The 27,538-nt window shown below is 33.5% G+C and overlaps 1 protein-coding gene and 1 pseudogene across 1 annotated transcript in view; both read left to right on the top strand.

The window, feature by feature from the left end:
- LOC120163710 (putative GEM-like protein 8) overlaps positions 1 to 27,538 on the top strand; it is a 40,188-nt gene that overhangs the window by 12,590 nt on the left and 60 nt on the right. Inside the window, exons 3-6 of the mRNA XM_039173562.1 lie at positions 2,816 to 2,967; positions 3,059 to 3,139; positions 3,217 to 3,488; positions 3,577 to 3,754. Coding sequence (XP_039029493.1) covers positions 2,820 to 2,967; positions 3,059 to 3,139; positions 3,217 to 3,488; positions 3,577 to 3,754 — 679 coding nt within the window. The 5' untranslated portion in view covers positions 2,816 to 2,819. The remainder of the gene's footprint in view (positions 1 to 2,815; positions 2,968 to 3,058; positions 3,140 to 3,216; positions 3,489 to 3,576; positions 3,755 to 27,538) is intronic.
- Positions 10,274 to 27,535, top strand: LOC120163740 (annotated as a pseudogene).

Here is a 27,538-nt window from a genome sequence, read left to right on the forward strand (position 1 = left end):
CTAAGAACGTGATAATACATGAAACACTTATAAATACAAATTTATTATAACTGTTACGGATGAGAGAAATAATAATCTATATAAAGGTTACCTTACCAACTTTTTCTATGAACCAAAACTTTGTTGAATTCATTAGAAGATTCAGGATCTGGGCACTTAATGCTATCATGCCACGCGGGGAATTGTAATGATGTGGCCATGACTGTTGCTGGTTTTTGCAACAAGCATTGAAGTACCAAACTCATCCCATTGGTATAGTCCATTAAGCTTTGACCAAAAGCAAATCATGGATTCCTTTTTTGTTAAGTAAAGCTTTATTATCCATAGTTTAATGACTGATTTTGGGGAAGTTGAAAGCAAGTTGAGGCAATCTTTAATCTGCATGGTCATTTCCACCTCAGATATGGTTCATTGCCTTTTCAAAGGAGGCTTCTTACAGTCATAACGGACCCTCTTAGTCATAAAGGAGGCTTCTTTTGACTGATGGAAGGAGGAAAAAGGGACACAAAAAAGGTAAAGAAAAGATAATCACTGCAATTCTTGACTTTTGGTAAAAAGGAAAGGAGAAGGCAAAGAGATTAAATGGATAAAATCAGGGAATTTTGAGTACCTAATGAATTTAGAAGCTTTAAACCATTTTTATCTGTTTACAATCAAATTACAGAACTATTACAGGTCCATTCTGTTCATACAAGCAGTCTTAAAATGCACTTACAGGTCCAGAATTTGAAGCTTAGAATTTGCATTCCTTTCTTTATCTCCAAACTGCAATTTCTTTTGTTTTTTTTAAACCTTTAACCGTAAAATGATTTGGAACTCCAAGATTTACTCCTTTAGATTGAATCAAACTAGGAAATAATTCCCTAGAACATTGGAGAGAACTACAACTGGAGCTTCCTATTACCTCTCTTTTTAGAGAAAGAAAGATGATAGTGCATATGACAGTAGATTTCAAATGGTTGACATTCCTCAAAATGTTCCAACTTCACTCACTGCGTTATCATATCTTTTCACCATGCAATTTGTTTGGCTGTTGAGGTTTTCCTTTTCTTTCTTCAAGTATTAGCATAAAAGCAGTGACAGACATTAGAAAGCTACAATGCCAACTCAGAAAGCTTCAAACCCACATCCTCTTACACTCCCAACAATAGAAAAAAAAAAGTAACTCTCATTTTAAAAGGTAACCCTTTTTTGCTTTTAATTTAATCTTTAAGGTAGTTTAACAGTTTCTAATAACTTGCACAGTTATGATCCTTATCATGCCACCATCTTTTCTTTAAGGCTTAAATGCCTTTGAACTATATCATTTGTACGAGTTATCATGTCAAATTTGCAATTTTAAAAACCATACTGCAAATCAATATGGTCGTAGCTTTGGTGCAAATGCCTCAACAACGCCCTTTTGCATGCCAGCAAGATTAGTTTGGTGCTTGGCTAGTTGATTTGGGAACCAATTATAATGTTACTACAAATTTGGCAGCCTTGAGTATTGCCAACGACGGCAAAGGTGATGATAAAATCTGAGTTGGAAGTAAACGTTTGGAAATCTCATATTAACATTTAGCTCAATGGAACATATAATCTTTCTTGTCTTGCAAGCAATTGAAATTATAAATTCATATTAACATTTAACCCAATAGAATATAAATGACTACAAATACACGAATCCCTGTAACAACGTCAAATCAAAATATAAATTATTATATTCTCAACATCACCAAAGAGCAATTACACACATATCTCTAACATCGTCAAAATGATTGAAGTCATACATAATCCCATACCTAAACTCAAATGGACTGTATGACATGTCACACGACGCTCTACATATTGTCCAAGGGAAACTTGATATCATATTTAAGTTTACTTTCATGCCAAGTTACGTATTGATACTTAAGGTTTCATAGGCTTAATGACTTAGATCATAATATATTTAAGTTTGGTTTTGGGGAATTTGGTCGGTTTGATGGCCTAAACGACCGTTTGAACACTCCTATGTGTAAAGCATAAAATAACTATTCATGCTACTTGACCCAAAAATGTCAAGTTATCAGCTTTTTTGCTGCCACCCTATGAGCCAAAAACTTGGTAGAATTCATTAAAGATTGAGGAGCAGGATGCCATGTGGGGGAATGGTACTGACGTGGTAATGATGCGGCAGTTGCTGGTTTTACAACAAACATCAAATTCATCCCATTGGTATATATTTCTTTAAGCTTTGACAAAAACAATCCATGGATTCCTTTTATGCATAGTAAAAGATTTATTATCCATATAGTTTAGTGCCTGATTTTGGGGCAATCTTTTACTTGCATGCCCAACTACCCCTTCATTTCCATCTCAGATAACCTATACTTCATTGCCTTTTCTTGCTCATTTTTACAAGTTCTGAAGTCTGCTTATCAGTTTCTTCATGATCTTTTGACTGATACAAGAGGGGGGAAAGGCATAACAAAGTAAAGAAAATGAACATTGTCACTGCAATTTGCTTACCAAATCTCATCTTTCTTTTATTAGCACTAAAGCAGTGGCAGACATCAACAAGGTACAACTCCAACTCAGAAAAGCTTGAAATCTAGTAATCATCCTTTCTTTAAAAATTATCTTTCACAAGCCTATGCTCTCTACCTTTAATCTTCTTTTATGAGCAAGAGGTGAGTCATGAAAACTAAATAGTTAGATTCCACAACCATATCTATACCCCTTTAAATACCAGTTCCCTAATCCAAAGATTCATCAATCATCACCCAAAAACCATCTCTTCCTTGATCATAGAAGCTGAAAGAGAGAAAAAATTCATTTCATTCATCCCAAAAAAAATGAAGAACCAGATACTTGAACAAGTTATTGGAGTTCCCATGAAATCAACAATATATGGAGTCGAGCTTACACAGAGACGATATTTACCGAACACTGCCGGCCAGTATTACATTCCATCTGTGGAAGGGGATAACGCAATGAGAAAAAGTATGGACGATCTCTTTTAATCTGTAGAGGGTTTAGAAATTCATAATGATGATGTTTCTTTAGTACTAATGAGAAAGTTTCTGAATTGCAGCCAAAGGAAATTTTGTTCTTAAGAGGATGAGCAAGCTTGGAAAGAAGGTTGATACTTTTGCACATGGAGTCCGTGAACATGGTATGATACAGTCTAAACATATATATGTATGCATGAATGTATGTATATGAAAATTGAGGTTATCTTTGAATATGCAGCGAGGCTAGGGCCAAAGATCAGTGAGACAGTACAGAGAAAGTTGAGTTTGGGGGTAAGAATTCTTCAAGTAGGAGTGGATAAGATATTCAAACAATTGTTTAGTGTTGGGGAAGGAGAGAAGCTGATGAAGGCATGGCAATGCTATTTATCAACAACAGCAGGTCCCATAGCTGGTTTACTTTTCATCTCATCAAAAAAGGTGGCCTTTTGCAGTGACAGGTCAATCAAAATCCCATCTCCCAATGGAGAATTCCTCAGAGTCCATTACAAGGTTTGTATATTTATTTGCTTTGTTTTCCCTCTCATACTGTATAATTTTGCACCATTCAATCCTCATGTTGTGTGTTAATTTGATGCAGGTTATGATTCCAGTTGAGAAAATAAAGGGAGTTAATGAGAGTGAAAACATGAAGAAACTGTCACAAAAGTACATGGAAATCGTGACGGTAGACGATTTTGAGTTCTGGTTTATGGGGTTCTTGAATCACCAGAAAGCTTTCAAATACATTCAGCAAGTAATCTCCCAAAGACTACTACATGATGTACAGCTACAATCACTTTCTAGGTGACATACAAATGTGTTATCCTTTGTTTCATCAGATTGTTTTAGTTGATGAAATATGGAGAAAATCATCAGTTTCATTGAAGTGAAGTGCACAAACAAAGATAGGAGGGAGGTAATCTAGCTTCGTGCCAGCAATGGATAGTTGAAGGTAAACCAACGATAGGGCAATCTATACTCCGGGTACATATGGCTTACGGAGAGTAGAGGATAAACAATTCTTTGTTTAAATTGTGTAGTATTGTTATAGTTTGTTAGGATTACATTTAATTAAGATTAACTATATCTATAGCTGCTAGCTCTTTGTATTTTCTCTGTATATATTATTGGCTAATGGCCACATCAAATATGTGAAATATCTCTCATTAATGTCTACATATCACGAGCCACCCAAAGGTTCATCATACGTTTTTGTTATACCTCTTTCAAATATCCTCCGGCCAACTACAGTTTATGGGCTATCATTGATAGGTCCCCATAATCTATTAGTTAAATCTATTATCTGACATTCGGATCTATTTGCATTGTCAACCTAATAGTTATCATCACCCTAAATTTAACTTCAACGCTAAGGATCTGTATATAAATCGTTGGAGAATGAGACTCTCTCAATCTATCTTATAGACTACTGTTCATCATCTCCCTCAGTCTTTCTATTCTCTCTTTCTCTTCCATAAAATAATCATACGACTCTCCGTCGAAATTAAAAAGAACGAAGCAACATATCCAAAACAACCACATTTTTCCATCAACAGTTTTCAATTATGTTCGCAAAGAATAACCTTGTAGAATGTAAAACACAATTCTAGCCACTTCTCAATACCATCCAAACCATTGCAACCCAAAATTATTTGTGAAAATCGCATGCTCCTTTGCTGGCTTTTTTGTTTCCTATCCGAGCAAGTTTATCCATGTCTCTTTGGCATGGCATCTTCATAGGAACTTCTTTAACGCATAGTTTTTGGTTTATTTCACACAATAGGTGATAACTCCGTAAAGAGACTGTGTTTTGTGTATTTTTACTTAAGTTATTGAGTGTCTAAAAGACATTGATTTAACATTTTAGCTGCATTTAGGACATATTTTCATGTTGTGGATAAATTTTGCCAAGGCAAATTTTATTTGAATAATCTGATGTTGTTAAGGAGAAAGGTTGTTTGTTGGTTGTGATGATGCAGTAAATGACTAAGGAAGAATTTATTTTCTGAGACAAATTAATTTGCTAGGGCCTGTGGAACATAAGAAGACGACAATGAGGAACAAATTTTCTTGCCAAGGTGAGTTTTATCTTGCAAGTCTGAAACAGCACAAGACAAAATTGCTAACATCACTTGGCCAGCTGTCCAATCTACCTCACGTTCAATCATGCCCTCATCAAGGAATTTGATACCACTGTCAGCTGTTATTTTATTCACACAATGAGTTTGAAACCGATGGTATTTAGGAAATTTTCAAGGGCACTAAACCCTAAAAATTCCCACTATAAATACCCCCATTATATCTCTTCATAAAAGAGGGAGGAGACCTAAAAAAGGAGGCTTGGAATAACCGGTTGCCGCATATCACTTTTTCTACTATTGCCACTCGACCGTCCTTGGTGCTCTTCATAGCCGGGCTTTTCCGGACCGGCGGCCAGACCATCGAGAGAGGCTGGTCGATGGAGCAGTCATGGTGGTGGTCTGGATGTCACGGCAAAGCTCTATTTTGAGAGTGTTTCTTCCTTTTGTTCTTCGTTTTCACATCATTTACGGGCTTGTACTTAAATATTAATTTTTGGGATGATATTTACCACACCATAAATATTTATTTGGTGTTGGATGATACTTTATTTGATTGTTAATAAATGATGAAGTTTGTTTATGCTAAGTGTTGTTTTGTTCACTGTTTTAAACTTTTATCTCGACACTGTAAGAGCTTTTGAGAGACTGTCTTGTGCCAAGGCAAAACATTCCTAGTCTTTGTAAGAGCTTTTGAGAGATTGCATTTTTTTCTAAGAGTCGATACCTAATATCAAGAGAGTTAGGTTTGATCTATATGAACAAGGGAACAAATTCGGGATGGTGAGGTTCTAATCTGCCTTAGAGATAAGGAGAGGGTTTCATTCGGCTAAAAAGGGTGAATGTTTGAGTAAGATAGGCTAAAAGCTACAGTTTACGCTGAGGGTATTACCGCAACAAAAGTTTGACAAACCAAGGGTTGTAGTTCACGCTGAGTAGTACTGTCGTAGCAAAAGTTCTAGGAACAGTCTAGTAAATCCTGTCAGACAACATAGGCATAACATACTAAATCATCCTAGACATAGAATAATTTCTTGCCATAGCAAAGCCAACCTAAGTACTCCGTTAGAAGTCTGATTGTGTGAGGTTTTTTAGAATATATTAATCTCAACATTTTTATTTGCCTTGACAACTTTTATAGTTTACCTTTGCATATTTTTATTGCCTCAACCAAACTTATCTGTTCACTTCACTTTATAATTTTTCTCGCCTCGACAATACTTTTTCATATGTTCATATCATTTGTTATTGTTTGCTTTTCCTTTTGGATAAGAATCTTAGGACTAATTAGTTACACTTATTTTTACTTGTAGAAAACATAAAAAATTTCCATCAATCCCTGTAGAGACAATAACTCACTTACTATTATATTACTTGCACATATTTGCGGGCCACAACACATATTTACACGCGATCAATAAGCAACTCGATTTCAACACAGAATTGCTAGCTTAGATGCAGTCGAGGACATTGTTGAATCTGCATGCCAACAAGACAACTATGATGCTCAAGAAAATTAGGTGCAAATGCCTCAACAACGCCCTTCTGCATGCCAGCAAGATCAGTTTGGTGGTTGGCTACTTCACTCGGGAACCAATTATAATGTTACTCCAAACTTGGCAGCCTTGAGTATTGCTGATGACCGCAAAAGTGATTATAAAATCCGAGTTGGAAGTGGTCATGGTTTGAAATTTTCTCACATTGGTATTGGCCTTTTACCTCACCATCGAAGTTCCTTTTTGATTGAATAATCTTTTACATGTTCCTCTCATTTTTCTTTAGATAAATGTTCGTCATTTGTGGAAAACCAAATTCAGTATGAGGAAAATTGGAATGTGAACATTTTAAAACTAATCTTACTATGAATGACAATCGATAACGACGGTTGGAGGACTTGTTGATTTTCTGCAATACCCAAATCGATACGCAAACTGAAGTTCAATAACTAAAATTAAGTTCAATGCCTAATAATCCATATAAATGTATTAAAGGTCCGTGGGTTTTAAAAGAAATCGTACAGAACAAGAGTCGTAGAGGAAAATATACATTGGAGCGGCGTGATAAATGCTTATGCAATGTGTACGGAATAGGAGTATAATCAAATTGTTTTGTATAAATAATTGCAGGAGACTGAACTACTGTAGAAGTGAACTTTAAGAGTTCTGAGAATAATAATAAAACGGGTCGTATTACCAATTTTTTTCGCCACCCTATTAACCTAAAGTTTATTGAATTCATTTGAAGATTAGGGATTTGGGCACTTAAAGCCATCATACCACGTGGGGAATGGTAGTTGTTGGTCTTGCTACAAACCAAAACTCATCCATTGGTATTTACCAAAATAAGACATGGGTTCCTTTTATGTTAAGTGTAGTCAGCCAGATCTGACACATGGTTGTCTTGTAGACTGTCCTTTTTTTCCTTCTGAGTCCTTTCTGATCATAGTTGTATTTCTGCATTCTTGACCTCTTGCATTATAATTCATTTTTCCATTAATGTCATCTATTCAGGTTTAAACAAACAATTTTGTAGTCAGCACCTCTTTAAATGTTGCAAATGATAAAAGATGGAAAGAAAACAAAGATGAAAGGAAATAAGTTAGTAAAATAAAATAAAAATTCCTATCCCACTTGACATTTACCCTCATGTTTTTATTTCTACCCGGGCATGATCTCTATCTCGCATGCTATTTTCTCGAACAAATCCTAACCGCATAAATTTCTAATTTGCATGCTATGAACATAAAATAAAGCAGGAAATAAATCAAGCATCCTAGGTTTTGAAATGAAGTTTTTGGGGTGGGCTCTAATTCCTTGTAGTATCCTAGTTTGGGTTTTAAAAAAAGTACCCGAGTTCTCCTTGCTAGTTCCCCCTTGGGCCTACCAGACTCTCAGTCATAAGCCCATTACAAGCTCATGTGGACCAAGTTAAACTTGAGAGGATACATTCCCTTATGTATGTACAGAGAATAAATTCACATGGAGACATAAGGTATATGAATCTCGAAAGTTACTTGCTAGGCCTATACGAAAAATAAATTTCCACGAAGGTGTCACTTTTACCTCCACTTAAAAATAAGGTTTGGGGTTCAAGAATAAAGCCTGAGATTGAATGAATTTTTGAAAAAGCTGAAATCATAAAAAAAGTTAGTACAACTATTTATTTGAAAAAAAAATAAAGGTAAATAACAAGGATCGAAATGATAAATTATAATTTAAACTTACAATTTTCACTTAAGAAGACAACCAAAAATTAATTTTGGCCTAAATGACTTACCGGTCCCCAGTAATGTCACCAAGCTGTCGTAACCTTCTTTCAGGTGAGCCTGGAATCGGGTTTCAACTTGATTTTGATGTGTTAGAGCCACCACCAATCATTTAAAATAAGGTTGACCGGACACCTTAACTCATCATTTAACTGATTTGTGATTTACCAGAAATTAATCGGATTCGGGAGTCAATTACAGTCAAGGAAGGATTAGACCCTTGTACTGCCCTTTCGGTACTAATTTAATTTCTCGGTTGTCTTAATTGCGAAAATTATAATTGACATTAAAATTTAAAATTCGATCCAATATACTTAATTTTGATAAATTAAAATTGTCCTAAAAAAGCCAGAATAATGTTAAATAATAAAAAATAAAACAAAATAAAAAAATAAAAATTAAATAGGGATTAAATTGGAAAATATTAGAAATTAAAGGTCTAATTGATGTTAATTAAAAGTTGCAAGGAGAAAATAAAAGGTTAGGGGGTCAATTCACAAAATATAAAAAATATAAAGAGGGATTAAATTGAATAAATTCAATATTCAAGGGCAAATTTACAATAGGTGATCAACATGAATTATACTTCAGAATTAGAGGGACTACGAAAATAATTAAATTATTTGGTATTTACAAACCATTCCACCCTATAAATAGCCCAAAATTCCCTTAAAAAATTATTTTAACCTATATTTCACAAAACACTATCCCCGTCTTCCCAAAATCCTCCCAACTAAACCAACCGACCTAATGGTTAGCCACCCACCGGTGGAGCCCCATCGTCGCCAGCCGTCGCGCCGACCACTAAAACCTAAAGACTTACCACTTTTGAAAGCCCTCAACCCCGTGAACCCAAAACCAAAGCCCAAACTCCCAAAATCCCCTCAAATCAACGTAGATCTAGGTTTTAGTTTCTCGAATTTTACCTTTCCCGACAAGCTTTCTAACTTCTGACGACTTCTTCTTCTCCGACGAGGCTCCCACGTGTTCCCGCCGACCTTTGATGAAGCAAAGCTTTCCTTTTTGATTTTGGTTTACGGTTTGGTTGCTTTCATTTTTCCCATTTTGCCAAATATTGATTGTTTTTTGTGGTTTTCGTGATTGTATCTCTGCTTATGCTCTCGGTTTTTTTCATGTGTCCCTTCCGATGTATTTGCATGTATATATATAATCCCTCGCCGAGGTTGTTTCCCCTAAATCGATGATGGTGCAACCTCGATTCTTGTGGGATTCTTTATTTATATTTCGGTTGGACTTTGTTGCCATGTTTGCTGAGAAAATCGGGGGGAAGTTTTCCCTATTTTACCTTCGTTTCATTCCGAGGATTCCGGTCGGTTGGTCACCAGAAACTGGCCCGGGATTCTCGGCCTCACGCGTCATTTGCTACTTCCCGTGTGAAGCCTTTGCTAAGTGTGTATAACTCTAATTCTGCTGGGTCAGGCAAATAAGCTTAGTTGGGCCTCCACCGGGCTTGTTGGGTCAAGATACCTGGATGGGGCTCCTTTGTTGGACCTAAATTTGGACCTTGTTGGACCCTTGCTGGACTTGGATTTAATTTAGACCTGAAATAAAATTAAATAATATAATAATAATAATATAATAGTAAATATATATATACTATAAAATATAATATATAATATACTATATAATTATATAAATAATATAATAATATATAATAATATATAATACTATATATTGTATAAATACTATAATATATATAATATCATATCATATAATATATACTATATAAAATAATATTTAATATAATATAATACAATAGAAAGGAACCACTGATAAATCCATATTATGTTGGCTAAATATACTATATGACAGTCAGATCCATTTACACTATCAATCTACAAATAGTTTTTATCACTCTAAGCCTCACAGTCGAGGACATTTTCAAATTTGCAAGTTCAATATTCATACTGCAAATCAATATCGTCCTAGTTATGAGCCAAACCGACACTGTTATGGTGAAAATGCCTCGACAACGCTCTTCAACTTGCCAAGAAGATTATTTTAGTGCGGGAACCAATTCTCATATTACTCCAAATTTGGCAGCCTTGAATATTGCCAAAGACCGCAAAGGCGATAATAAAATCCCAGTTGGAAGTGGTCAAGGTCTGGAAATCTCTCACATTGGCATTGGTTTTTTTACCTCACCCTCGAAATTCCTTTTTTTATAAGAATAATCTTTATTTGTTCCTCTCATTTTTCTTTTGATAAATTTTCGTCATCTGTGGAAAATCAAATTCAGTACTGGAAAAATGAAATGCAAACGTTTTGAAACCGATCTTACTGTAATAATCAGATAGATCTGTAGACAAAATTCCAATGCCTAAAATTAAAGCATTTTAAAGGTTTAATGCCTAATATACAAATATATTAAAAGTCAGTCAGTTTTAAAAGAAATGATTATGCATTGTGTATAGAATAAGAGTATAATCACATTCAAGTTGTTTTGTATAAATGATTGTTGGAGGCTGTGTTAAAAGTCAGTCAATAATGGCGGTGCATGATTTCAATAATGGTGGTGCATGATTCAAAGGTTGGCACCGAAAAGATTTTTTTTTTGAAAATGGTAATGGGATAATTTTATTTTAGTCCCTGCAGATTTTATGATATTTATAAGATTAGTCCTTAAGCTTCAACTATAAATACCCTAACTCATTTAGCTTCAAAGTCATCCCAAATCATTTCTTTCTCCCAAATTTGGTGCCTTGAATATTGCCAAAGACCGCAAAGGCGATAATAAAATCCCAGTTGGAAGTGGTCAAGGTCTGGAAATCTCTCACATTGGCATTGGTTTTTTTACCTCACCCTCGAAATTCCTTTTTTTATAAGAATAATCTTTATTTGTTCCTCTCATTTTTCTTTTGATAAATTTTCGTCGTCTGTGGAAAATCAAATTCAGTACTGGAAAAATGAAATGCAAACGTTTTGAAACCGATCTTACTGTAATAATCAGATAGATCTGTAGACAAAATTCCAATGCCTAAAATTAAAGCATTTTAAAGGTTTAATGCCTAATATACAAATATATTAAAAGTTAGTCGGTTTTAAAAGAAATGATTATGCATTGTGTATAGAATAAGAGTATAATCACATTCAAGTTGTTTTGTATAAATGATTGTTGGAGACTGTGTTAAAAGTCAGTCAATAATGGCGGTGCATGATTTCAATAATGGTGGTGCATAATTCAATGGTTGGCACCGAAAAGATTTTTTTGTTGAAAATGGTAATGGGATAATTTTATTTTAGTCCCTGCAGATTTTATGATATTTATAAGATTAGTCCTTAAGCTTCAACTATAAATACCCTAACTCATTTAGCTTCAAAGTCATCCCAAATCATTTCTTTCTCCCAATACTAGAGAGTTTTCTTGTGAGTTGAGAGTGTTTTGTAAACACCTATAAATTTTCTCTCTTTAGTAAAAGATTTGTAGCAGTCCGGAGACGTAGGCATAATTGGCTGAACTCCGTTATCAATTTCGGGTATTATTTTTCTATTTTTATTTCGCATTTTCACTAATCTGGTTATAGGGAAATTACTCGTTTATTTCCCAACAACTGACATCAGAGCTTTTAGTTGTGAATTTTGTCAATTTTTTTACGATGTTACTATTCACATGAATAATGAATTTCATGAACAGTGAAATTTGGTCGGCGATACGAGTTTGTCGACGGTGGTGTTCTAATGAATGGTGGTTCGCATAAATTATCAAAAACGATCCAAACAAAGCCAGATTCGAGTGGGAACGATGGCTGCATACGAAGGGAATGTGAAAATTGAGAACTTCGACAGTGCGGACTTTGGCTTTAGAAGATGCATATTGAAGATTTTATGTCCCAGAAAAATCTATATCAACCTCTCTCAGGAAAGCAACCAGAGGGCTTGAAGGATAAAGATTGGGCTCTTCTCGATAGACAAGCCCTCGTAGTTATCCGATTGACGTTATCCCGCAATGTTGCTTTCAATATAGCAAAGGAAAATATCACGTCAAGTTTTATGGCGGCTCACTCCAGTATGTATGAGAAGTCATCGGCCTCAAACAAAGTTCACTTGCTGAGGCGATTATTCAATTTGCGGATGGCGGAAGGGGCATCAGTGGCTCAACACCTAAATGAACTCAACACAATCACAACTCAATTGAGTTTCGTGGAAATTAAATTTGATGATGAAGTTCAAGCTTTAATTCTCTTATCATCTCTACCAGACAGTTGGAATGCTACTGTTACAGTAGTCAGCAGCTCGTCGAAAAACAATAAATTAAAATTTGACGATGTTCGGGATCTAGTATTAAGTGAAGAAATTCGACAGAGAGAATCGGGTGAAGCATCAAGCTCTCAGCCTTACACACGGAGTCTAGAGGGAGAACTTCATAAAGAAATCCAAATCGTGGCAGATCGAAATCCAGAATGGGAAAATCAAGAATGGGAAGAAAGATTTTAACTGTTATAATTGTGGCAAGAAGTGTCACTTTAAAAAAGATTGTTGAGCACCGAAGAAAGATATCGGCACACAGGAATTTTCCAACATGATAGAGAAGACAGGTGATGCCATGATTCTATGCGTTAACAGTCCGATTGAATCATTGATCTTGGATTCAAGGGCATCTTTCCACTCCACCCCATGCCAAGAAATCATGGAGAATTATGTTAGTGGAGATTTTGGGAAGGTTCATCTAACTGATGATGAAACCTTGAAGATCGTCGGAAAAGAAGACACCCGATTAAAGTTGTCAAACCAGACCACTTGGAAGCTGAAAGGAGTGAGACATATTCTTGGCCTCAAAAGAAATTTGATTTCTGTTGGACAGCTTGATGGAGAAGGATATTGTACATCCTTTTCAGGTTGTGAATGGAAGATTACCAAAGGAGCACTCGTAATTGCTCGTGGTAAGAAGACTGGTACTCTCTATGTAACCTCAAACTTAGAGAATATCATTGCAGTAGCATATGCTAATGGAAAATCAAATCTATGGCACCAAAGGCTTGGTCATATAAGCGAGAAAATGATGAAGACACTTTTGTCAAAAGGGAAGCTTCCGGATCTAAAGAATATAGATGTCGGACTATGTGATGATTGCATCTTTAGCAAACAAAAGAAAGTCAGTTTTATAAATATTGACAAGATACCCAAGGCTGAAAAGTTAGAGTTGGTTCATACTGATGTATGGGGACCATCTCCAGTTCCATCTCTTGCATGCTCACTATATTATGTCACCTTCATCGATGATTCTACAAGGAATGTGTGAGTTTATTTTCTGAAAAAGAAATCAGAAGTCTTTGATACCTTCAGAAAATGAAATGCCATGGTGGAAAATGAGACTGATCTGAAAGTCAAGTGGTTAAGGTCTAATAATGGAGGAGAGTAAAGAAATAGTAGATTCATAGATTTCTGCGCAAACAATGGGATCAAGATGGAGATAACAGTTCTCATGACACCGTAACAGAATGGCGTAGCAGAGCATATGAACAGAACTCTGAATGAACATGGCAGAAGCATAAGGATACATGCCGGATTGCCCAAATTGCTATGGGCTGAAGTTATCAACACTGCAGCTTACCTGATAAACCGTGGGCTCTCAGTTCCCTTGGATGCCGAAATACCAGAGGAAGTTTGGAGCAAGAAAGAAATAAACCTTTCACACTTAACAGTGTTTGGTTGTATTTCTTATGTACACATAAATTCTGCTGAAAGAAGTAAAATTGATGCCAAGTCCAACAAATCTGTCTTTTTTGGTTATGGTAGTGATGAGTTCGGTTACCGGTTTTGGGACTATGAAAATCGAAAGATCATCAGAAGCAGAGATGTCATTTTCAATGAGAATGTGATGTATAAAGATAGGTCAACCATAGAATCAAGTAGCTCCAATACCAAAGCTGGAACAAAGGAATTTGTTAAGTTCGAGGAGATTTCTAGAAATGATGTTCAGATTAGTCCTGAAACAGTTCAAGAAGAACCAGGCACTTCGGAACTAAGACGCTCCTCTAGAATTCCTAAACCAACCCGGCGTTATTTGCCTTCTTTGTACTACTTGTTGCTGACTGATAATGGTGAACCAGAGTGCTATGATGAAGCAGTGCAGGTGGAGGATTCAGTCAAGTGTGAGTCTTCAATGAAAGATGAGATGGACTCACATATGTCAACAAAGACGATGACTACGAACAAACTGAAGTTGTGTTCAGCTTCAGTTGGCATGCTAGAGTAACGAGACCAGAAATGTTGCTGCATTGATCGAGGTGTGAAGACATATTAAAATCAGTCTTCAAATGGGAGATTGTTAAAATTCAGTCAATAATGGTGGTGCATGATTCAAAGGTTGGCATCGAACAGATTTTTTGTTGAAAATAGTAATGGGATAATTGCATTTTAGTCCCTACACATTTTAGGCTATTTAAAAGATTGGTCCTTAAGCTTCAACTATAAATACCCTAACTCATTTAGCTTCAAAATCATCCCAAATCATTTCTTTCTCCCAATACTAGAGAGCTTTCTTGTGAGTTGAGAGTGTTTTGTAAATACATGTAAATTTTCTCTCTTTAGTAAAAGATCTGCAGCAGTCCGAAGACGTAGGCATAATTGGCTGAACTCCTGTAACATCCCAAAAGTCGGGTCAATGACCAAAATAGAATTTTTGGTAATTTAGTGACCAATCTAAGAAAAGATTGAAAGTTTAGAGATTTAAATGAAAAGTATTGATGTTGGATTTAATAACAAAGTTTGAAAGTAATAAGGGTATTATGGTCATTTTTTAGGAAAGATTTTTATTTCCCTTTATAAAAGCTAATAAGCACGTGGGAAGGAGATAATTTCTCCAGAGCATTCTTCAGTCTTCTTCTTCCTCCTCTCCACCGTAAAGCCTGGTATAAGGTAAGTGGGTCTTCAATTGGTTAATTCTTTCGTTTTAAAGCTTGTTTTGATTCTTGGGATATTAAGAAAGATTAAGAAAAGCTTTAGGTGGCTTAAAACTCAAAGATTAACAAGTTATGAGAAATTAAGAAAAATGAGTTTTTAAGTGAATTTTTTAAATAGAATGAGTTAATAGATTTTGAAGTTGAATTTGACTTGTCAAGGGTTGAATTAAGAGATGTGAAGTGATAGAATGAATTTTAAAACATGTTGAAAATTTGGTATGATTCTTGAAGTTAATCAAGAGGAGAGGATATTAAGGTTAAAGACAAGATAAATGAATAAAAATGAATCTATGCATGTATATGTAAGTTAGGATTATAAAAGAGGATGAACCATGAAGTTTTGAAGATGAAAGAGTGAATTATCGTGCCTAAAGAGTAATTTCTGGGCAAGGTGTATCAGTACACATTCAAAGTGTACTGATGCACTCTTTAAAGAATAAATATCGAATGCCAGGAATGTAATGATGCACTATGAGTGTGCACCGATGCACCAAGACAAATTTTGAAGGTGCATCAATGCAGTAAGGGGTGCATCGATGCATCAATATTTCGAAGCTATTTTGGGTACCGATGCACTATGCATCGGTACACCCCTAAAGGAAAAAATGAATATTAGTTTATTAAGTTCGTTTAAGTTGTTAGTATCAGATTACAAGGTGTATATATCTGATAATTGCCTTAAAATGTATAATTATGTAGATTCAAAGCCTAAACAAGTTCCAGAATCATTGACAAGTAAGATCGATCAAGGGGACAGATAAGAGATTGAATTGACTAGTGAGGACAGGTGAGTGCATAATAGTGACATGTATTGTTTAATGAAAATAGAACTTGCGATGAGTCTATTTCCTAGAATAATATGCATGAAGTCATGAATAAGATTATGTGGTTGTTATTATTATATGTGTTATACGTCATTATATATTTTACATTAATTGTATGCATGCATAACTAAAGATATTGATGTGCTTTGTATATGCTATAGGATTTGTATAAAACACTAAAATGTAATCATGGAAGAACATGAAATAAATTATATGATAGAGACATAAGAAATGAAATGAACGAGTGAGCATAAGATAATCAAGTATAAGTCATATTATATGGTATAGGTGATTACACGAGAAAGGTTAGAAGACTCTATGAGGATAGTATAAATTCGAGGGCATATGCATAAATAAGGATACATAAGTTATATAGGGAAGATTTATATAGTTAAAGGAAACTATTGTTTATGAATTATAAAGTGAAAAGTTGCAAAGCTTTATGAAAGAGTATATGTATGAAGTAATGGGAAATTGAACTAATTAAATAGATTAAATTAGTATATATAGATGAATTATATAAGTGAAAGGGGAAATGAGATAAGATAAGTAGAAATTATTTATAGGATAGAATAAGACTATTTGAACATGTATTATAAACTTTATAAAGGACGACTTAAGTTAAATCGTTATATGATATAAATATAGGGCATTACTATGTAAATTACATTAAAGAGACATGCTTACACGATTACAAGATATTATACAGGACATTAGATATATGAAAGAGAAAGTATATGTGATATGAGAAAGTGAAACAAGTTAAATGATATTGAATCAGGTGAATATAAGAGATTAAAGCATAAATTATACGAAAAGATATAAGTCATAGGATATGACATGTTTATAGGAACACATGAGAAGTGTTATATGCCATGTGATACATGAATACGAAATGATATGAGAATTTACAAGAACTACGTGATTAAATGTATATGTGAATGAAGCTAAAAGTTTATATGAATATGTGATATGTTTACATGAATATGAAAAAGGATATAAAAGATAATACCCATGATATGTGTCATGAGAACTAGTGGTATAGTTGGCATGCCAAGAGTCGAGGGTCTACGCGGTCATTTGGGACATATATGTATCCTTTGGAACATCTATGAGGTCTTTTAAGACACATACTTGTTCCTTGGAATATGTATATGGATCTAAAGGAATTTTCTACGTGGTCCTTAGGGACATCTTGTAACACCCCAACTCGTATCCGACCCGGATCCGAGTCCGAGGTGTCACATTGACTTTTCAAAACTTATATTTGTATACCAATATAAAAAAATTCCACTTTTATTCAATATAAGTTCATAATTCATATCATTAAAGTAAAAATATCTTCAAAACTGATCAGAGCGTATATAATTCAAAACATTAATTACATGCCAATTATTTCCAATAACCAAATACAAATAATTCTAAACTCTTTTCTGATCTGATCATAGGAAATGAGAGGCTGACATGTCTTGCCTTGACTATCGCTGCTTCCCTTCTCTATTTGCTTCAAGAAACCTACGTGTGAAACACTCACACGTTAAGTTGATGACTTAGTGAGGCATATAAAACGTATAAGGTAACTATAACTCTTAACAAGTAATGCATAATTTATACAATCAAATCATAAAATCTCATATACACATTCGTGTAACAAATATGTACATACAATTATATCATCATATCATATAATATTGTGTACTGTTTCATGTTCATATAATCATTTATTTTGCCTTACTCAGCTTATAACACATTCACTTGTTATCATTTAACTCATTCCCTTTTTCATAATTCTTAGTCATATAATATATATACTATAGTCATCTATCTTATTTCTTATTTCCATTTACTTTTATTTATCATATACTCATAGACTCTTGCTACATATTCTATATATATATATTCCCTATTTGATGTACTATTTATTTTTCTCCATTAATTTATCTAAATTCTCATTTCCAAATATAATTTTATTATACTAGTTCATCTGCAAAGTGTATTCCCACTATACAATCATAACTATTCTATTCATATAATCCTATAATCCATCATTTTATTACATATACCTATACTTATGGAATTCGTAACATTTCTCATGTAATTACTTGAAACATATCATATAAGTTCATTATAATCTCATATATTCCAACATATCAAACTAACATAATTTTTAACATAGATAATAATATATCCAATACATACAATCATTACATTCATTTTCAAACACACAATTACATAACAATCATATCAAATTTATTTCTATTATCTCTTTATTAGCCCATGTATATCTGTGAGAACTGTAGATATGTGAGTCTATTGAGGTTGTGCACTGTGCTATCACCACAACTCATATGGGGTCCCACTAGAGGCTATAAAATTTGTCCCGAATGATTATTATGAAATATCCCGAAGGATCACTGTATGTCCCGAAGGACCGCGTAGACCCTCGGCTCTTGGCATGCCAACTATACCTATAGATCTCGTATCATATAACATGGGCATTTTCACTTATATCATTTCACATATACGCTTTCATATTACATGTCATATAAGCTCATAGCTTCTTTTCATATTCTCATAGCATCACATAACTCATATCTTATACCTTGTTTTCTCATGTTCACATATATCATGTCATATGACTCATATCTTATACCTTGTTTTCTCATGTTCACATATATCATGTCATATGGCTCATATCTTTCTCATACAGTCACATAGTACATACTTCTCATATCATTACATTCAAAAGCATGTTAACACATATAATCATGCATACATACAATTCATGTCATTCATATACGTATAATCATATATTCATGCATTCTAATATAGGAAATAGACTTGTCGCAAGTCTTGTTTCCATTTAGCACCATAGACTAACTAATATGCACTCACCTGGGCCTCACTAAGTTCCAATCCACTTTTATGATTTCCTTTCTTTCGATCGAATCTTAACTTGATAATCGTTCCGAAACTTGTTCGTGCTCGATATCTACATAATCATGTACTGATACTTATCATTATCCAATTGATATACTTTAATCTATCATTTCTTAGAATGAAAGAAATATTTATTCCATTTCCCATTGAAGTGCATCGATACATTCTATAGTGTATCGATGCATCCTTTAACATGTGCATCTATGCACTACCCATGCATCGATACACCAATCACCTTCGATGTTTTCATTTTAAGGGGGTGCATCGATGCACTCCTTATGCATCGATGCACTAATTGCATTCGATGTTTTTTCTTTAAAGAGTGCATCGATACACATTGAATGTGCATCGATACACCTTGCCCATAATTTGCATTTTAAGCCCGAAAACCATCAACTTTTCACTCAATTCTTCTATTTTAAGCCCCTATAATGTCATCAAACTCAACTACCAATACTTAAACCAACTTATATCCATATAAACCATTTTTATCTTCCATATCTCATCATGATTCTTAAAATTTAAGAATCTTACTAAAATTTCAACTTTGTTATTAATCCTTTCTAAATTCATAAATCTATTATTCTTATTGATGACAAGTCAAATTAAACTTTCAATTCTTATTATAAACTATATTTCAATATTTCACTCAAGAACTCCAAATCTTTAATCTTCCTTAACTCCTTTATCTTTTGATTTTAAGATATCTTAAGCTTTCCTTAAGCTTAGTTATCATCTAATGATCATAACCCAACCTTAAATTTAACCAAAAATTATCTAATTAGAAGACTCACCTTTTGTTCAAGCCTTCACGTATGAAGAAGGAAGAAGAGAAGAGAAAATGAAGAAGATAAGAGAACTCTGGAACCTTTTCTCTCTTCTCACGTGGTTTCCTTATCTTATAAGGGAAAATAAAAATCTTTCTTGTCAAATGACCATTTTACCCTTTACTTCATTTAATAATTACTAATAACTTTATGATTTATTTCCAAATAAATCATTAAACTAATCCATTGTTCTACTCTAGTCACCAAATTCTGAAACTTTACAATTTGATCACTAACCCAGTATTGAGGATGTTACAAATCTCCCCTCCTTTAAAGAAAATTCGTCCTCGAATTTTCACTGAACATATCAATAAGAACATATCTTCTAATGTTCTCATGCTACCTCTTTTACTCGATCTTTCCTTCCTTTATTTCTTCAACTATGATTTTTATACATTTATCTGATGTCACTTATCATATACACAGTAACCCATAACCTCAATCCATTTATTTATTTTCTCTCTTTCGATTCTGTATTTTCCTTTGACCTTTCTAAAATTCCATATAATGTCACTCATCACGTAAACAGTAACATCCATCTCTAATTACCTTATAACCATAACCAAACTCTTTTTCCATCATCATTTAACCAAGAACACGACCTTAAATCTTCTTTAAATATGATTCAACATACACTTTAAAGAATCTTTTCACATCACCTTGCACACTTTTCTTACTTCTATATCAAAATTATCATCTACACTTCCATATAACCTTTATTGTATCTGATCCTTTAAACTCGATCCTTTTTATCTCTTTATTCCATTATTCCTTTATTCATTCCAAATTGAAATCTCCTTATACATAAATCATATCTTTCCTTTCATATTCATATACTCTTGTCCTATCACCTATACTCATTTATGTTTACTAATCTTCATTACATCTTCGTAGCTTTGATAACCCAATTTACTTATACAAAACTTCATTCTTTACCATCTCTTATACTTGTATTTCCTTCTTTAAAGCCCCCTTTTTAAAACATACTAATACTTATCTCCTTGCCTACATCATATCTGTATAATCAAAATACATAACAACATCCAGATTCATATCATACTTGATTAACTTCACTTTATTTTTTTCCTCCAATCTCATAACTCTATCACTTTTACTCTGATAGCTAGTCAATAACATCTGTTCAATCTAGGGCACAAGCCCTAGTCAACCAATCATATATATCATTTCCAATCGAAATTATCTCAAAATTAATTTACTTAACTTATCAATTTCACCTCTATTCTCATACATCCTATAAATTCCGGTGTTCAAACTCAACATTATGACTTCATTTGTCTTATAAACTGATCATCGTTATACACATTCTCAAACTCTTCTCATCAATCCTCAGCTTTACTCAAATATTCAAATCCTTATTTCCTTTACTATACCACATTACCATGATCCAAATATACAACTGTATCCAGATCCATTTCATATTTGGTTATCATATCCTGACAATATCTTATAATCTTATACTTCCAGTACATTCCCATCACATATTCTTGTTAGCCAACGCTAACTTTTTCCTTCTAAAATGCAATCTCTTTTCATATCCACACTTTTGCTTATGTACAACACTATTCTTTGTTTCCACTCATAAACTCTGGCTTTCTATATCTTATACGCTTGTCACTAATGCACTTATTCTTAAGCTCTTCTATAAGTACTCACCACGTCATTTGATTTTTTTAACGTTCTTATGGTGACACTTGTTCACCATATTCTATCTTGTCCACATACTAACAAAACTAATTCATATCGCTTTTCCGATTCAAAACAATAAAGATCTTCTATCACTATTCTAATATGATTTCAACTTTCTGAAATCAACCTTTAATCTTATAAGACACTTTCTGAGGTTTCCGCTCTTCATCCTGCCTGGCCAGGGCAGGTGAATTGCTATCACCATCAGATTTGTCAACTATCGATTTACTTTACTTTGACAATTTCTATAATCAATTCATACTATATCATACAAATCTTATTCTATTAGCAAGACATCATACTCCTTACACTATCAGATCAGAAATTTTCACTTTTAGTTGGCATGTACACATTTGTAAACCTCATTTGACTTCAGTTTAAGCCTATAATCGGCTAAACCTTAGCTCTGATAGCATTAAATGTAACACCCCCAAATCGTATCCGACTCGGATCTGAGTCCGAGGTGTCACATTGACTTTTCAAAACTTATATTTATATACCAATATAAAAAATTCTACTTTTATTCAATATAAGTTCATAATTCATATCATTAAAGTAAAAATATCTTCAAACCTGATCAGAGCGTATATAATTCTAAACTCTTTTCTAATCTGATCATAGGAAATGAGAGGCTGACCTGTCTTGCCTTGATTATCGCTGCTTCGCTTCTCTATTTGCTTCCAGAAACCTACGTGTGAAACACTCACACGTTAAGTCGATGACTTAGTGAGGCATATAAAACGTATAAGGTACCTATAACTCTTAACAATTAATGCATAATTTATACAATCAAATCATAAAATCTCATAAACACATTCATGTAACAAATATGTACATACAATTATATCATCGTATCATATAGTATTGTGTACTGTTTTATGTTCATATAATCATTTATTTTGCCTTACTCAGCTTATAACAAATTCACTTGTTATCATTTAACTCATTCCCTTTTTCATAATTCTTAGTCATATAATATCTATACTATAGTGATCTATCTTATTTCTTATTTCCATTTACTTTTATTTATCATATACTCATAGACTCTTGCTACATATTCTATATATATATATTCCCTATTTGATGTACTATTTATTTATCTCCATTAATTTATCTAAATTCTCATTTCCAAGTATAATTTTATTATACTAGTTCATCTACAAAGTGTATTCCCACTATACAATCATAACTATTCTATTCATATAATCCTATAATCCATCATTTTATTACATATACTTATGGAATTCGTAACATTTCTCATGTAATTACTTGAAACATATCATATAAGTTCATTATAATCTCATATATTCCAACATATCAAACTAATATAATTTTTAACATAGATAATAACATATGCAATACATACAACCATTACACTCATTTTCAAACACACAATTACATAACAATCATATCAAATTTATTTCTATTATCTCTTTATTAGCCTATGTACATCTGTGAAAATTGTAGATATGTGAGCCTATTGAGGTTGTGCACTATGCTGTCACCACAGCTTGTATGGGGTCCCACTAGGGGCAATGAAATTTGTCCCGAATGACAACTATGAAATATCCCGAAGGATCGTTGTATGTCCCGAATGACCGCATAGACCCTCGACTCTTGGCATGCCAACTATACCTATAGCTCTCGTATCATATAACATGCCCATTTTCACTTATATCATTTCACATATACGCTTTCATATTACATGTCATATAAGCTCATAGCTTCTTTTTATATTCTCATAGAATCACATAGCTCATATCTTATACCTTGTTTTCTCATGTTCACATATATCATGTCATATGGCTCATATCTTATTCCTTGTTTTCTCATGTTCACATATATCATGTCATATGGCTCATATCTTTCTCATGCAGTCACATAGCACATACTTCTCATATCATTACATTCAAAAGCATGTTAACACATATAATCATGCATACATACAATTCATGTCATTCATATACGTATAATCATATATTCATGCATTCTAATATAGGAAATAGACTTGTCGCAAGTCTTGTTTCCATTTAGCACCATAGACTAACTAATATGCACTCACCTGGGCCACACTAAGTTCCAATCCACATTTATGATTTCCTTTCTTTCGATCGAATCTTAACTTGATAATCGTTCCAGAACTTGTTCGTGCTCGATATCTACATAATCATGTACTGATACTTATCATTATCCAATTAATATACTTTAATCTATCATTTCTTAGAATGAAAGAAAGATTTATTCCATTTCTCATTGAAGTGCATCGATACATTCTACAGTGTATCGATGCATCCTTTAACATGTGCATCGATGCACTACCATGCATCAATAAACCAATCACCTTCGATGTTTTCATTTTAAGGGGGTGCATCGATGCACTAATTGCATTCGATGTTTCTTCTTTAAAGAGTGCATCGATACACATTGAATGTGCATCGATACACCTTGCCCAGAATTTGCATTTTAACCCCGAAAACTATCAACTTTTCACTCAATTCTTTTATTTTAAGCCCCTATCATGTCATTAAACTCAACTACCATTACTTAAACCAACTTATATCCATATAAACCATCTTTATCTTCCATATATCATTATGATTCTTAAAATTTAAGAATCTTACTAAACTTTCAACTTTGTTATTAATCTTTTCTAACTTCATAAATTTCTTATTCTTATTGATGACAAGTTAAATTCAACTTCCAATTCTTATTATAAACTCTATTTCAATATTTCACTCAAGAACTGTAAATTTTTAATCTTCCTTAACTCCTTTATCTTTTGATTTTAAGATAACTTAAGCTTTCCTTAAGCTTAGTTATCATCTAATGATCATAACCCAACCTTAAATTTATCCAAAAATTATCTAAATAGAAGACTCACCTTTTGTTCAAGCCTTCACGTATGAAAAAGGAAGAATAGAAGATAAGAGAACTCTGGAACTTTTTCTCTCTTCCCACGTGGTTTCCTTATCTTATAAGGGAAAATAAAAATCTTCCTTGTCAAATGACCATTTTAGCCTTTACTTCATTTAATAATTACTAACAACTTTATGATTTATTTCCAAATAAATCATTGAACTAATTCATTTTTCTACTCTAGTCACCAAATTCTGAAACTTTACAATTTGATCACTAACCAGGTATTGAGGATGTTACACATCTTATATGGCACTTCGGTGCATTTCTACGCGGCACTTAGGTGTAATTATACGTGGCACTTCGGTGCATTTATAAGAGCTGTGGTGACAACATTAGTACACAACCTCTATATACTCACATATCTATAGTTCTCACATGTGTACATGGGCTAATAAAGAAGATGATATAAAAGAACCTTGTATGATATTATGTGCTTTGTTTGTAATCTTTATGGTGAAATGATATATGTGATATGATGGTGATCTGTATATAGCTTGGTTAAGAAGAATAGGTACAAGAACATATGACTAAAAGATAAAGAACGAAAATAAGACTATTAAAGAGATAATGGGAAATTTATTACATACGCTTTATATGTTTTGTGTTAGGAAATATGTTACCAGAATTATATGATGATATGGGTATTTTCTTTGTGAAACAATATGTACATATATGATATACAAAATGTAATAAGAATAATATATATTAAACAAGAGTAATAATAATAATAGGTAAGAAGGAAATGGTATATATATATATATATATTTATGTTTGGATGCATTTTATGGTTTATAATGATTACATGAAATGTGCATAATAGGAATTAGTTATGATATGCTATAGTTAGTTTGTTTATGCCTCACTAAGTCATAGACTTAGTGTGTGCACGTAGGTTACAGAAGCGAGAAGAGAAGCGAAGAAGAGCAAGACAGGTCAGCATCTCCCTTACAAAATTTCAGATCAGAAAATAGATGATTTAAATGTGTTTGGTTATTTTGAATATAGTTGGCATGCACTAATTGATTGAGTTAAATATGCTCTGATCGATTTTGGTTACTGTGGTCAATTTATATAAATAAATCGCTTTTACTTTAATGAAAGTTTTAAATTTTCTTTGAATTTTGTCAAGAGTCAAAGTTAGAAAAGTCAATGTGACACCTCAGACTCGTATTCGGGTCGGGTCGGGTACGGGTCTGGGGGTGTTACAACTTCGTTATCAATTTCGGGTATTATTTTTCCGCTTTTATTTCGCATTCTCACTAATCTGGTTATAGAGAAATTACTTGGTTATTTCCCAACAGACTGAAATGTTGTAGAAGTGAACTTTGAAAAGTTCAAAGGATGATAATAAAACGTGTCATATTACCAATTTTTTTCGCCACCCTATTAACCTAAAATTTGTTGAAAGATTAAGGATTTGGACACTTAATGCCATCATATCACGTGCGGCAATTGTTGGTCTTGCTACAAATATTGAACTACCAAACTTATCCATTGGTATATTCCTTTATGTATGACAAAAATAAGCCATGTGTTCCTTTTATGTTAAGTAAAAGTTTTATTATCCATAGTTCAATGACTGGATTTGGGGCATTGGAGAACAAGTTGAGGCTCTGCATGCTCATTTCCACATCAGATAAGTTGTGCCTCTTTGCCATTTCAAAAGAGGTTTCTTCTGATCATAAATGGACCCGCTTGGTCATATTTAGTTTGCTTATCAGTTCTTCACCATCCTTTGACTGATAGAAAAATGGTGATCAAATGGTGAAACTTGACAATTGTCTTCCTTTCTTATATATTTATATATAATATTAAAGCAGCGGAAGCTACAATGCCAATTCAGAAAGCTTCTAATCCACATTCTCTTACAACCCATGATGTCTGTTAGGATCTTTCCACAAAATCTTTTTATTTAAATATTATCTCATTTCTTTTTTGATGAGCAATAGATGACTCATGCAAACACAAAAGCTAGATTCAACCACCATACATATATCCCTTTAAATACCACTACTCGAATCCAATGATTCATCAATCACCGCAAAATAAAACATCTCTTCCTTTATCTTAGAAGCTGATAGATAACAAGATTTCTATTTTGTTCATCAAAATGAAGAACCAGATACTAGATCATGTCATCGGAGTTACAATCAAATCGACGATGTGTCAAGTTGAGAGAAGGCCAAGACGATAATTACTGGAGATCGTCGGCCAGTATCGGATTCCATCATCTGCTAAAGGGTCCAACACGTCTAGAACAAGTAGGTGCTCCCTTTTAATCTGTGATGGGTTAAGAAATTCATGATGAATATGTTTTATAATACCAATTAGAAAGTTCTGAAATTTCAGGCAAAGGGAATTTCATACTTTAAAGGTTGAACAGACTTCGGAAGAAAGTTGATACTTTCGCACATGGAATCCGTGAACATGATAAGATACACTCTAAAGTCTAAACATATATATAAGCATGTATGCATGAATGTATGTATATGAAAACTGAGATCATCTTTGAATATGCGAGGCTAGGGCCAAAGGTCAGTGAAACAATGAAGGGATAGTTGAGTTTGGGGTAAGAATTCTTCAAGTAAGAGGTGTGAATAAGATATTCAAACAATTGTTTAGCGTTAGAGAAGGAAAGAAGCTGATGAAGGCATGCCATTGCCATTTATCAGCAACAGCAGGCCCCATAACTGGTTTACTTTTCATCTCAACTCAAAAGGTTGCCTTTTGCAGTGACAGATCAACCAAAATCCCAGCTCCTGATGGTGAATTCCTCAGAGTCCATTACAAGGTTTGTATATTTCATCTGTTTTGGTTTCCCTCTCAGACTGCATAATTTTGTACCCTTCAATCCTCATGTTTTTGTATGTTAATTTTGATATTCAGGTTATGATTCCACTTGAGAAAATAAAGGGAGTTAATGAGAGTGAAAACATGAAGAAACCATCAAAAAGTACATGGAAATCGTGATGGTAGACGATTTTGATTTCTGGTTTATGGGGTTTTTGAATTATCAGAAAGCTTTCAAATACCTTCAACAAGCAATCTCCCAAACACTACTACATGATGCACTGCTA

Source organism: Hibiscus syriacus, unplaced genomic scaffold, assembly GCF_006381635.1.
Source record: "Hibiscus syriacus cultivar Baekdansim isolate YM2019G1 unplaced genomic scaffold, ASM638163v2 tig00111493_pilon, whole genome shotgun sequence".
Lineage (NCBI taxonomy): Eukaryota > Viridiplantae > Streptophyta > Magnoliopsida > Malvales > Malvaceae > Hibiscus > Hibiscus syriacus.